The 13,869-nt window shown below is 41.6% G+C and overlaps 1 protein-coding gene across 3 annotated transcripts in view; it reads left to right on the forward strand.

The window, feature by feature from the left end:
- Positions 1-13,869, forward strand: part of tbc1d19 (TBC1 domain family, member 19) — a 140,673-nt gene that overhangs the window by 94,209 nt on the left and 32,595 nt on the right. For all 3 annotated transcript variants that reach the window (XM_043693561.2, XM_043693542.2, XM_043693551.2), the window contains 2 exons: positions 7,549-7,623; positions 10,266-10,328. In XM_043693561.2, the coding sequence (XP_043549496.1) occupies positions 7,549-7,623; positions 10,266-10,328 (138 nt within the window). The remainder of the gene's footprint in view (positions 1-7,548; positions 7,624-10,265; positions 10,329-13,869) is intronic.

Below are 13,869 nucleotides of genomic sequence, written 5' to 3' on the forward strand. Positions count from 1 at the left end.
TGGGCATTGGACAAAGTACCTGCCATCCTTTAATGTGTTCTAAAAAAACTAATTAATTATTGCATTCAACTTTTATTTTTGGTTGTATTTTAATATGTTTTATTAACCTTGCTACCAGCTGTTACACAATTTGAACATCAGGAATAAAATAAACCTTAGTCTCTTAGCCAATACTCACCAATTAGGCAGCAGCTTCTTGTGCAGAGTAAAAATAAAGTTCTGGAGGCAAAAGCCACAGAACATGCTGTTCCTTTTCTCCCCTCAACTCCCTGAAATGCTTAACTGTAACACTCAATTGTAAGTTACACTTAAGAAATACTATTATCCATGGATGGATACAGAAGGAAGTATGGTTGGGAACTGAAAGGGGGTTGCATGTGATGAGAGATACACGGAAATGATTAGAGATGCTCAAACATGTGATTGATGCAATGGGACTGGAGGCATTTCAGAGATTGTTTGTGCTTATGAGCTTTATATCACTTAGATAATGAATGTAATAAGAAGTTTTTGAATAAAAAGCACATATTTTATTCAAAAAGTTGTCTTTCAAGAAAAGTTATCATTTTTATTTTGATTATTAAGTAAAATTCTGACTTGAAGTCTTACTCTGCGGATGAACCTCTTGCTCCTTAGAAATTATGTTTATGATAAGGGAAATTGATATTGCAAAGTAGGAGCTCATAATGATCAATATCAACTTAATTTATGTTGCATAATGTTCTTTCTGTTTAAACCTGGGCAGTGAAATAATTTGCGCTGAAAATGTGTTGCTGGAAAAGCGCAGCAGGTCAGGCAGCATCCAAGGAACAGGAGAATCGACGTTTCGGGCATAAGCCCTTCCTGAAGAAGGGCTTATGCCCGAAACGCCGATTCCCCAGTTCCTTGGATGCTGCCTGACCTGCTGCGCTTTTCCAGCAACACATTTTCAGCTCTGATCTCCAGCATCTGCAGTCCTCACTTTCTCCTCAGTGAAATAATTTTTTAGCTTTATTGAGTTTAAGTATTCAAGGATGATTTCTATGATTGCAATTTTTTTTTCTTAATTCTTTGATGTCTGAAATGCACTATTTATGGTGTATTATGACTGAGATGGGAGGAGTGCACTGCCTCGACTCCCACGATCCACAGGGTCACAACATAAATTAAAAAATATTTTACCCAAGCCCCAGGTAATTGTGTGTTTTCTCTATATTAGAAGTAGAGCAAAAATGGTCCTTCTCCTAGGTTTCTTAAATAAACACAGAATTGTCAATTCATTATGAAGCAAAACCTATGTAGTGAAGGTGAACATTTGGTTAACACACATAATTTGTATGATGAAATTAAAACTGTTTAATCCTGTAAATAATCTAAAACTCTCACAAGCATGCATTAAACATAGAAAATTCTGCAGAACCTCAACAGATCTGGCAGCATATGTGGAAAGAGAAACAGAGTCAATGTTTTAAGTTCAGTATGACTCTTCTTAAGAGTTCAAAAGAAGCAGAAGAGTCATATTGGACATGAAACAATAACTGTTTCTTTCTTCATGGATGCTTCCAGACCTGCTGAATTTCTCTAACATTTTCTTGTTTTTTCAGACTTCCAATATCCGCAATGTTTTGCTTTTACAAAAACATGCAGAAACATTTCAGGTAAAGGGGGCTTCACTTTGCAGAGAATCATTAAGAAAAATCTATCTAATCAATTGTGGTTATTCTTGATGGCAAATAGGACAAAGCATTAAATGTTCTTAAGTCTGAAAATCTGCTGTTTTGCACGTGATTAAGTTAAAATCATGTATGTTGTTTCTGGAGTCTTGCTCAGGAAATACAATATTAAAGTATTATTTTTCTGGAAGATGGACTGCAAGAATCAGTTTGAAGGTGTTTCAGAATGAGTTAAGCAGCTTGTTTTGTGATAGGCTTTCCCCAAGTAAGAAATCCAAACACACATTCCAAACTTGCAAACATTGTTCAAATAGAGTAGCCGTGTAAAACAGTCAGGTGTTTTCTTTGAAGTGAGTTTGAGCAACCGTGACCAACAATAATCTATAACTATGTAGTTTCCAAGAAACGCCTGTGCAAAAATCGTTCAAATGCAAATCGTTTCATTGACCTTTTAAAAAATATTCTTGGCATTTGTACAATCCTTCAAACTTAAGACCAGAAAAATTATTAAATATGAAGCATCTATGCTAGTGTCTGCAATCTGATTGGATCAGAAAAAATTAAAATGTTAAGTAGAAGAAGGGTTACTAAATTTGAAATGTTACCCCTGCTTGCTCTCCATAGATACTGCTAGACCTACTGAGTTTCTTCAATTTCTGTTTTTGTTTCCAAACATACATTAGCTGTCCAGATTCCTAAATTATCCACTGTGCTATATCTGGGTGTTTCAGCCTCCGTTTATTTGGTTATTACATCCACTGCTTTGTCTTGACATTATACATGGCGGCAATTGACCTCTAACTCGAGTTCTGTGCAGATTGAAGGATGGGTCACAATTTCAGTGGTCCAGTGGAATTCACAAATTTTAGTAATCTGAGCTCAACAGCTTCATGCTGGATGCAAATGGTCCTCTTTTCCAAATTAATGTGAATTTATTTGTTCTGACACATTGCGTTGTTAGATCTAAATATTACTCCAGGGATCTTGCAAGCAGAATCATCCTCCCTTTTGAACAAATTCACTCCACCACAAGAATGACCATGGTTTCAGTCATAATCTGCAGACACTTTATACTCCTACAAAAAGACTGGCTAAGGTCTCACAGCATGAGCCTTGCCATTGCAATTCAACATGAAATTTAAGACTAACAGATTCCAGATTCACAGAACCATGGAGACAGCCTCTGTTTCTGAGTACTCCTTTCAAGTGGAATTGAGGATTCTCCTCGTTCCAAATCATCTGGCTTATTGAGGAGTTGGCTTCATTTCTGGATGTGCAGCCAATCACTCTTCCTGTGTTCAGGTTTAGCATAGATGCCTTCATTTGGTTGATTTGCAGCCATTTGGTATGGCTGGTCAGTTGAATGCATTGACTGTGGGACTAGTGTTGTCCATAATACATTATGTGCCCCTGTACAAATACTCAAACCCTTCTATCCTTATTTAGTTCTGTACCATTACCTCATCTCCTGTTTTGTCTGGCATCAGCAACAAATGATTTGCTGGTATCTATTCCCATTGTTACAGGCTCCTTGTTTGTACAATTTCTACAACAACTCCCATAGATCATGAAGAAATTTATGTTAGTTCACCTCTCATGTTTATTGGTGCAACAAGGTCAGTATTTGGAGGTCTCTAGGGGCTTGCAGGAATCCTTGAGGAGAAAGTGAGGTCTGCAGATGCTGGAGATCAAAGTTGAAACTTTATTGCTGGAACAGCACAGCAGGTCAGGCAGCATCCAGGGAACAGGAGATTCGACGTTTCGGGCACAGGCCCTTCCTCAGGAATGAGCAGAGAGTGTTCAGCAGGAGAAGATAAAAGGTAGGGAGGAGGGACTTGGAGGAGGGGCGTTGGAAATGTGATAGGTGGAAAGAGGTCAAGGTGAGGGTGATAGGTCGGAGTAGGATGGAGGCGGAGAGGTATCCTTGGTGCTGGGGTCTGTTTGGAGGTGGCGGAAGTGACGGCGGATGATGCGCTGTACATGGAGATTGGTGGGGTGGTAGGTGAGGACCAGTGGGGTTCTGTCCTGGTGGCGGTTGGAAGGGCGGGGCTCAAGGGCGGAGGAGCGGGAAGTGGAGGAGATGCGGTGGAGGGCACCGTCGACCACGTCGGGGGGGAAATTGCGGTCCTTGAAGAAGGAGGCCATCTGTGTTGTACGTATTTTGAACTGGTCCTCCTGGGAGCAGATGCGGCGGAGACGAAGGAATTGGGAGAATGGGATGGCGTTTTTACAGGGGGCAGGATGGGAGGAGGTGTAGTCCAGGTAGCTGTGGGAGTCGGTTGGTTTGTAGTAGATGTCCGTGTTGATTCGGTCGCCCAGTACCTTCCACCGACACCCTCCTTCGACTGACCGAACTGGTCCTCACCCTGAAAACTCCCACTTTCTCCAAACAAAAGAAGTAGCCATGGGCACCCGCATGGGCCCCAGCTATGCCTGCCTCTTCGTAGGGTATGTGGAACAATCCATCTTCCGCAACTACACTGGCCCCACCCCCCATCTTTTCCTTCGCTACATTGATGACTGTATCGGCGCTACCTCGTGCTCCCACGAGGAGGTTGAACAGTTCATCCACTACACTAACACCTTCCACCCCGACCTCAAATTCACCTGGACAGTCTCGGACTCCTCCCTCCCCTTCCTAGACCTTTCTGTTTCTATCTCAGGCGATCGAATCAACACGGACATCTACTACAAACCAACCGACTCCCACAGCTATCTGGACTACACCTCCTCCCATCCTGCCCCCTGTAAAAACGCCATCCCATTCTCCCAATTCCTTCGTCTCCGCCGCATCTGCTCCCAGGAGGACCAGTTCAAAATACGTACAACACAGATGGCCTCCTTCTTCAAGGACCGCAATTTCCCCCCCCGACGTGGTCGACCTCCACTGCATCTCCTCCACTTCCCGCTCCTCCGCCCTTGAGCCCCGCCCCTCCAACCGCCACCAGGACAGAACCCCACTGGTCCTCACCTACCACCCCACCAATCTCCATGTACAGCGCATCATCCGCCGTCACTTCCGCCACCTCCAAACAGACCCCAGCACCAAGGATACCTCTCCGCCTCCATCCTACTCCGACCTATCACCCTCATCTTGACCTCTTTCCACCTATCACATTTCCAACGCCCCTCCTCCAAGTCCCTCCTCCCTACCTTTTATCTTCTCCTGCTGAACACTCTCTGCTCATTCCTGAGGAAGGGCCTGTGCCCGAAACGTCGAATCTCCTGTTCCCTGGATGCTGCCTGACCTGCTGTGCTGTTCCAGCAATAAAGCTTGCAGGAATCCATCTGTTATAAACTCATGTGAAGAGTACCCCATCAGCTTAGATATTTGGTCCTGCATATTCAAGAGGACTGGGCACTACTCTGAGTATGGATCTTCCCCATCCATATTTCTGAATTCTTAGGTCCTCTTTCTTTCAGAAGTCAAGCATGCCTTCTTTCTTTTCCCCATTTTTTGAGAAAAATTCCCTTGGGGGCCCTGCATTCCCAGTTGAAGTGCCTCTTTGTACACAATTTACACATCTCTTTTTCCCACACTTGCAGCATTCCCCTTCTACTCTGGGTACCCCATTGTCCCCTCTATTCCTCACATCTTGTTTCCATGCCTTGAGGATAGAACTTTTCACTTCACACACCTTCTCTTAGGCATCTGTTCTGGCCCCATTGTCTATTTTTGAAACAAAAGTTCATTTTTCTTAACACTGCAGTTTCCATATTAATAGTGGTTGTAGATGTGAATAATTCCAAACATTGCCCTCATATACAGGAGGTATTGGCCTAACAGATTCCTCAACCTCTGAGCTAAGGTGATGTCTGTAAAGTCATTTCTGCATTTGGGAACCCCAGAATGGCCATCTCCTAAGTAGCCCACACCAAATACGAGGCAGGGGACTCGTTAGGCTCTTGCTGGAGATTATCAAAAAGCTTGGATGGTGTTCCCTAAGTGCTACTCATGGCAACTATTTGAAGTGCAGCCTATTCCCTTGTTCCCTGTTTAGATGTGTGGAGGCTGGCAAACAGGCTACTGGATAAAGTAAATAACAACACTTTCTGTTCTCCGACTCCTTTTCAAATTATGGAGGATAGCCGTCTGATTCAACTCCTGGAAATGCCTGCATGGGTCCTTCCCAAAGTATAATTTAGGAAATGTATCAGCCATGAGAAACCAGGGAATTACACAGTCTGACATTGGTAGAGAGGTATGGTCCATTATCAAGGATTTTATAGCAAGGTACTTAGAAAACAGGGATCGAATCAGTAAGCACGAATTTATAAAAGGGAAATCATGCTTGACAAATCTACTGGAATTCTTCAAGGATGTAACTGGTAGAGTTGATCAGGGAAGGTAGTGGATGTATTTTATTTGGACTTTTAGAGATCTTTCAACAAAATCCCACATAAGAGATTAATGTGTAAAATTAAAGTACAAGGGATTGGGGTAGTGTATTAAGATGGATAGAAAATTGTTTAGCAGGCAAGAAAGAAACAGTGGGAATAAGGGAATCTTTTTCTGAATGGCAAGCAGTGATTCGTGGGGTACTGTAGGGTTCGGTATTAGGATTCCACTTGTTCACAATGTGTGCTAATAATTTAGATGAGGGAACTAAATACAATAACTCAAAATTTGCAAATGACACAAATCTGGGTTGAGCTGTGAGAGGAATGCAGAGATGTGACAGTGTGATTTGGACATACTGAGTGAGTGGGCAAATGCATGGCAGTAAAGTGTGGATAAATGTGAGGCCCTCCCCAACCCCGACCTTCCTCTTGTTCACTTCGAAGCCTCCCACAGCTTGTCCACCTTATCCTGACATGGATTATAATTCTCCTCCCAGTAGCCTTTGACCAGACACTGATCTGCTATTTTGAGGTCTGAGCACTGTTTTTCTGCTTCCTTAGTGCTGCAACATTGCTTAAGTTCCTTTTTTTTTCAGACTGTCATGTTACGTTTGATTACTGACACATTGACTTTTAACAAATTGCTGTCACTTGCACCATTTCTCCCTTTCTAACAAATGTTCTTCTGGTTCCTCATCTCCTCAAGTTATTTCAACAACCTCTCCACAACATCCTCCCTCTCTTCTAATTTTCATTTCAATTCATCAATCTACTATTGTGAATTCTTTTCTTTGACTTGTTTTTATCAAAATGTCCTATGTCATACCTGCCTTACAAGTAGACCTCCAGGTCCACTCATCAGCTTCCTGGACCGGAACTGTTCTGCGATAGTTTAGTCCATTGCTGCTGAGTTATGTCATTTAGTTAAACACATACATTTCTTCAGACACAGAAACATGAAGATGAGTGACCTTCCTAATCATAAGGTCATCATCTGACCAATTAACGTTTCAATAGAGCAGGCTTCTTTTTTTAAAAAAAATAATTTCTACAAATCGTTCAGCTATAACATGGCAGTTGTGTTCCTCTGCAAACTTGCGCTTTAGAAAATCGCACTGTGGAGTTTCGCTAATAGAAAATCGCTATACCTGTTCAGTAGAAAGTTTGTGTTATCCAAACAGTGTCCACAATTCGCCAATCGTGTTGTAGCCGATTCATGTTGGTGAAGCACATGTTACAGCAACACCACCTGTCCAAACCCAGCAAAGTTTAGGTAAATAACTGCACTCCTCACTTGCGCAATTAGGTGAAAATGTTTAAATTTTGGAAAAATCTCAGTCCTATGAGCTTATAGAAATAGCCACAGTGTCAAAATATTTGTGATGTTCTTGTACTCGTCATCATAGTGAGAATTATTCAAACTGCAGAGTGGGAAAAAAACTTGTGCGCTGCAGTCTGTTCAGCTTTTCCATAACATTTATAAGATATTTTGAACTTTATTAAATATATTATTTTTGTGATTGAAGTATTGACTATTCTTTTCTTTTTTTTTCAGGATTCTTTGTATTATGAGCAACTGAAGTCAAATGTGATTCAACATGATCTTTTAATTGATAACCTCATCTACAAGGTATGAAAAAAATGATCTTTTGCCCTTTTCCCACAAGTGGCATAGCTGGGTATCAAGGAGTGAAGGGATCTGAGACCTGTGACAGCCCTCTTGCACACTTGTGGCTGATGTTTCAACATGAGATGCCTAATTTAATTGAACCCCTACTTCTCATGTAAGTTCAGTCTTTCAATTGCCAGCTGCAAGTGACTATGTATATTCATTATAGCTCTATTCATCTTCCATCCCTGGCTGAGGCATTGTAAAGGGAGAAATTATTTTTTTGTGGAGTTATGAGAGCAAGGGTAGAAGTGTGTACTAAGAGCGGCTGTGGTTTCTCAGTCAGACTAGTCCTGTTGCATCCAATGTTGCATCTTTTCATCATATTGGAGGTGATGTTCATTCTGCTCAGAAGACTGCTATTCTCCCAGCTTTTTAGTATCTATCACATCCACTCTTTGTTTGCTACTGATGTGCAGGGGACAGCATGCAAAGTTTATCCAGTGCACTTTGTCTGAACTGTATTGCACCAATCTAAACATTCAAGCCTCATCTTCAGCAGGTCAATCAGCTGCTTCACTATAGGAGGAATGGGCAGCATTGTATCTGTGCTATGCCTCAGAGGTTGAGACTAGGACCTGAGGGCACAGCCTTATAGTAAAGGGAAGATCTCTTAGAACGGAGATAAGGAGAAACTTCTTCATTTAGAGAATGGTGAATCTATGGAATTCACTGCCACAGAAGGCTGCAGAGGCCAGGTCATTGAGTATATTTAAGATGGAGATAGATAGGTTCTTGATTCTCAAGGATTATGGTGAGAAAGCGGAAGAATGGGATTGAGAAACTTATCAGTCATGATTGATTGTCAGAGGAGAGTCGATGGGCTGAATGGCCTAATTTCTACTCCTGTGTCTTAGTTTGCCTAACAAAGTCATCAGCTGCAGTTATTGACGGTACACCTCATCTCCCAGTCAGATCCCTTAAATAATCAATAAAGAATTATTTTGTTCAGAAACAAAACTTAAGCAAATATTTAAAAATTGTTAACAAAAGGCTTAATCATTGCAAGTATGTAGAACTACACTTCTTGGAAACACACGTGTACACAACCTCTGATATTGGGAGAAAGTATAAAATTTCTGCACTTTGAGAATGTAACAGCTAAATTCAGAAAAAATACAGTTCCATAGCTAAAATCACTTTGCACAAAGGCTACTGGCACTGGGATAGTTTCCTGTATCAATTATGGGCGGCAGAAATTGCTTTTCTAGATTCTGAATTCTCCTCATATGGTGATGAGGCTTTCCTTTGGGTTTCACTTCTCAACCTTTGATAAGAGGGATTTTAGAGAAAAGAAAATGAGAGGGGAAAGACTGTTGCTACAGGTGAATTATTTCTCTGAGTAAAAGCAAAATACTGGGATTTCTGAAAATAATCTGAAATAAGTCGGAAATCTGAAATAAGTCGGAAAACTTTGGAGAAACTCAGCGGGTCTGTCAGCATCTATAGAGAGTGAAATAGAGTTAACATTATGAGTCAGATATGACTTTTCTTCAAATCTAAACAACTCTACAAATTTCATTATTGTGGAGAATACGAGGTCTCAGCTATACAACTATGGTCTCATGTTCAACTATACAGACTCAAAGACTATAAGAACATTTTAAACTGCATTTTTTAAGTTTTACCTTTCCCTTTTAAAGCTTTATACCTGTGCTTGTATGTGTCCTTGGTGTCACATAAAACACTAAACATAGGAGCAGGAGTAGGTAATTCAACACAATCATGGCTGGTCTCATCTTGGCTTCATCTGTACTTTCCTGATCAATCTCCATAATCTTTCAACCCCTTACTAATTAAAAATCTATCTCCTCCTTAAGTTGATTTTATGTCCCAGCATCCATCGGACTCTGGAAGTAGTGAATTCCACAGATTCATGGCCCTTTGAGAGCAGTAATTCCTCCTCATCTTTGTTTTAAATCTGCTACTCCTTATCCTAAAGCTATGACTTTCACTCTGGATTGTCCTACAAGGGGCAACACCAGTTTTACTTTGTCAGTCTCTCTCATGGGTCTTGTATACCTCAGTTAGATTTCCTCTAATTTTTCTAAAATCTGGACAGTATAGGCTTAAACGATTTATTTGTTCACATTTTATTCTTGTACTTAGGGTCAATAAGTAATAAAATTCCTTCTTTTGTTCAAGGAAACTTTGTAAATGGCTCCTTAGTCTTGACTAGTATGTTTTAATCAAACTATAGTATGGCTAAGTGCCAAACTTGAAACTTTATTGCTGGAACAGCACAGCAGGTCAGGCAGCATCCAGGGAACAGGAGATTCGACGTTTCGGGCACAGGCCCTTCTTCAGGAATCTTCAGGAATTCTTCAGCAATAAAGTTTCAACTTTGATCTCCAGCATCTGCAGACCTCACTTTCTCCTCGAAGATAAGTGCCAAACTGACTTGAAAATAATTGCTACCAATCAAAAGAGTTATAAAAAAGAGAGACTAATTTCCCCCTTCACCTGGTTGTAATAGTGTATTCATCCCCTTTCTCACTGCCCTCAACCACCCCTGCCTAAAAACGACAGTTTATAGAGCAATTTTTAAAAAATGTATGCTGAGGTTCTGTTATTTCTGATGAATTTCCTTTTTCTTCTTCTAGGATGTGAAACTTACAGCTAGCAATGATGACTACTATTTTGTTTTTGAAGATTATTTGTATCAGGTCAGTTGAAATATTTCAGATGAATCTAAAACATTGAAGCACAGCTTTAAAGGATTACAGGCTTGCTAGAAAGGAGCTCAGAAATGGACTGAGGAGAGCCAGGAGGGGGCACGAAAAGGTCTTGGCAAGAAGGATTAGGGAGAATCCAAAGGTGTTTTACTCATACGTGAGGAATAAGAGAATGATCAGGGAGGAGGTAGGGCCGATCATGGATAGCGGAGGGAATTTCTGCGTGGAGTCTGAGAAGATAGGGGAAGCCCTAAATGGGTTTTTTGTTTCGGTTTTCACCAAGGAAAGGGAATTTGTTGTAAATGAAAATATAGAGGAGCTGGGATACAGTCTTGACAAGATCAAGCTTGATGAAAATGATGTGCTAGAAAGTTTGGAAAACATTAAGATTGATAAGTCCCCGAGGCCAGACCAGGTTTATCCTAGGCTGCTCCGGGAGGCAAGAAAGGAGGTTGCTAAGCCACTGGCGAGGATATTTGCTTCCTCACTCTCCACGGGAGTCGTACCGGAGGATTGGAAGGAGGCGAATGTTGTTCTACTTTTCAAGAAGGGTAATAGGGAAATCCCTGGCAATTACAGACCAAAGTTGTGGAAAGAATTCTGAGGGATAGGATTTATGACTATTTGGCAAAGCATAGTCTGATTAAAGGCCGTCAGCATGGCTTTGTGAGGGGCAGGTCATACCTCACAAATCTTATTGAGTTCTTTGAGGAGGTGTCAAGACAGGTCGACGACGGCCGAGCAGTGGATGTGGTGTATATGAACTCCAGCAAAGCATTTGATAGGGTTCCCCATGCTAGGCTCATTCATAAAGTCAGGAAGTATGGGATACAGGGAGATTTGCCTATCTGGATTCAGAATTGGTTGGCTGACAGAAGGCAGAGAGTGGTTGTAGATGGAAAGTATTCTGCCTGGAAGACAGTGTTGAGTGGGGTCCCGCAAGGCTCTGTTTTTGGGCCTCTGCTCGTTGTAGTTTTTATAAATGACTTGGATGAGGAGGTTGAGGGGTGGGTTAGTAAATTTGCAGATGACACAAAGGTTGGAGGTGTCGTCGATAGTATAGAGGGCTACTGCATGGTGCAGCGCGACATAGACAGGATGCAGAGCTGGGCTGAGAAATGGCAGATGGTGTTCAACCTGGATAAATGCGAAGTGATGCATTTTGGAAGATTGAACTCAAATGCTGAATATAGGATTAAAGACAGGATTCTTAGCAGTGTGGAAGAACAGAGAGATCTGAATGTGCAAGTACATAAATCCCTTAAAGTTGCCACCCAAGTGGATAGGGTTGTTAAGAAAGCAATTGGTGTTTTGGCTTTCATTAATAGGGGTATCGAGTTTAAGAGCCGCGAGGTTTTACTGCAGTTCTACAAGTCCCTGGTGAGACCACACTTGGAATATTATGTCCAGTTCTGGTTGCCCTACTATAGGAAAGATACAGAGGCTTTGGAGAGGGTGCAAAGAAGGTTTACCAGGAGGCTGCCTGGACTGGAGGGCTTGCCTTATGAAGAAAGGTTGAATAAGCTTGGACTTTTCTTTCTGGAGAGAAGGAGGAAGAGAGGAGAGCTGATCAAGGTGTACAAAGTAATGAGAGGAATAGATAGAGTCAATAGCCAGAGACCTTTGCCCAGGGTAGGTTTGACTGGTACGAGAAGTCATAGTTTGAAGATATTAGGAAGAAGGTAGAAAGGAGACATCAGAGGTAGATTCTTTACGCAGAGAGTTATGAATGCATGGAATGAGTTGCCAGCTGAGGTGGTGGAAGTGAAGTCATTGGGGACATTTAAGCGACTGCTGGACATGCACATGGATAGCAGTGAGTTGAGGGGTGCGTGGATTAAGTTACTATATTTTACATTAGGATTAAGTCTTGGCACAACATCATGGGCCTAAGGGCCTGTTCTGTGCTGTACTTTTCTATGTTCTATCTATGTTCTATTATTGCAGTTCTTATGAGAGGAAAGTTGAATTGAAGTTTTGAGCGTCTAAAATATACAAATAAAAGGAAGTGCTTACTACTTGTTGTGGAGCTCTTTCCATCAACTTTTTTCATTTTTATTCTTTCAAGGATATGCTATTTAGAATTTTTGCAGTATTTATACTGCAGTCTGGGACAGGTAGCTGCAGTTTGCATTCTAGTTGGGCAGATGTTCATTTAGTCTGGTTTTAACTGATCTTTAGCTCTGGACCAACGTCCTATCCTGTGGTTGTAATTTAAATGTTTAACATGCATGTGTTGGAACATTTAGCTCAATTTCAGTTAAATTCACAAAATGTCCAGATGGCTCAGACCACTTCTTTCAGCACATTTCAAACTTGATTTGACAGTATTCTTGGATTTGGATCTCATCTGAAATCAAATTGAATACATGTGAGACTGTCTCATATAGAAATCTCAGTAGAACCATGAATTCTTGGCATTTGTTATTCGGAACTACCTCAAGCCCTTTCTCCTCAATATCTGATAGGTCTGACCAATTAACAAGTACTAAAATAGAGTACGGATTGAAAATGAAATTTTAAACATTGCTTTATTACAACAAAAAAGGATGGATGAAACCTTTGAGATTGGCCTAATTGGTAAATTGTAACAATATTGAATAAGGGGGATTTAATAACTCAACTTACTATCCTGAACCTCTACCAACTAAGGAAATAGTGGTCGTAGATATTTAAAATGTTTGCAAGTGCAAGCTTTTCATTAATCTGTGGCCAAATGAATGTGTGAGGAAAACTTGTTTACATGTTGGATATTAGATTAGATTGTTGTGGTTCTGTTCGCCGAGCTGGGAATTTGTGTTGCAGACGTTTTATCCCCTGTCTAGGTGACATCCTCAGTGCTTGGGAGCCTCCTGTGAAGCGCTTCTGTGATCTTTCCTCCGGCATTTGTAGTGGTTTGAATCTGCCGCTTCCGGTTGTCTGTTCCAGCTGTCCGTTGCAGTGGTCGGTATATTGGGTCCAGATCGATGTGCTTATTGATTGAATCTGTGGATGAGTGAATCAGACAGGGGACAAAACGTCCCCAGACAGGGGACAAAACGTCTGCAACACAAATTCTCAGCTCGGCGAACAGAACCACAACAACGAGCACCTGAGCTACAAATCTTCTCACAAATTAGATTAGATTCCCTACAGTGTGGAAACAGGCCCTTTGGCCCATCAAGTCCACACCGACACTCTGAAAAGTAACCCACCCAGACCCATTTCCCTCTGACTAATGCACTTATCACTATGGGCAATTTAGCATGGCCAATTCACCTAGCCTGCACATCTTTGGATTGTGGGAGGAAACCAGAGCACCCGAAGGAAACCCACGCGGACACAGGGAGAATGTGCAAACCCCACGCAGACAGTCACCCGAGGCTAGAATCGAACCTGGGTCCCTGCTGCTGTGAGGCAGCAGTGCTAACCACTGCGCCACTGTGCCGGCCCTTCTACCAACGTATTGCAAAATTTAGTATAACCATATTAGCACTAACCTTATAGTTTATTGAATATAAGAACGTATGAACTCAGATCAAAAGTAGGCAAT

The sequence above is a fragment of the Chiloscyllium plagiosum genome, unplaced genomic scaffold, assembly GCF_037043375.1.
Source record: "Chiloscyllium plagiosum isolate Xiang-an unplaced genomic scaffold, Cpla_swu_hap1 HiC_scaffold_1, whole genome shotgun sequence".
Classification (NCBI taxonomy): Eukaryota; Metazoa; Chordata; class Chondrichthyes; order Orectolobiformes; family Hemiscylliidae; genus Chiloscyllium; species Chiloscyllium plagiosum.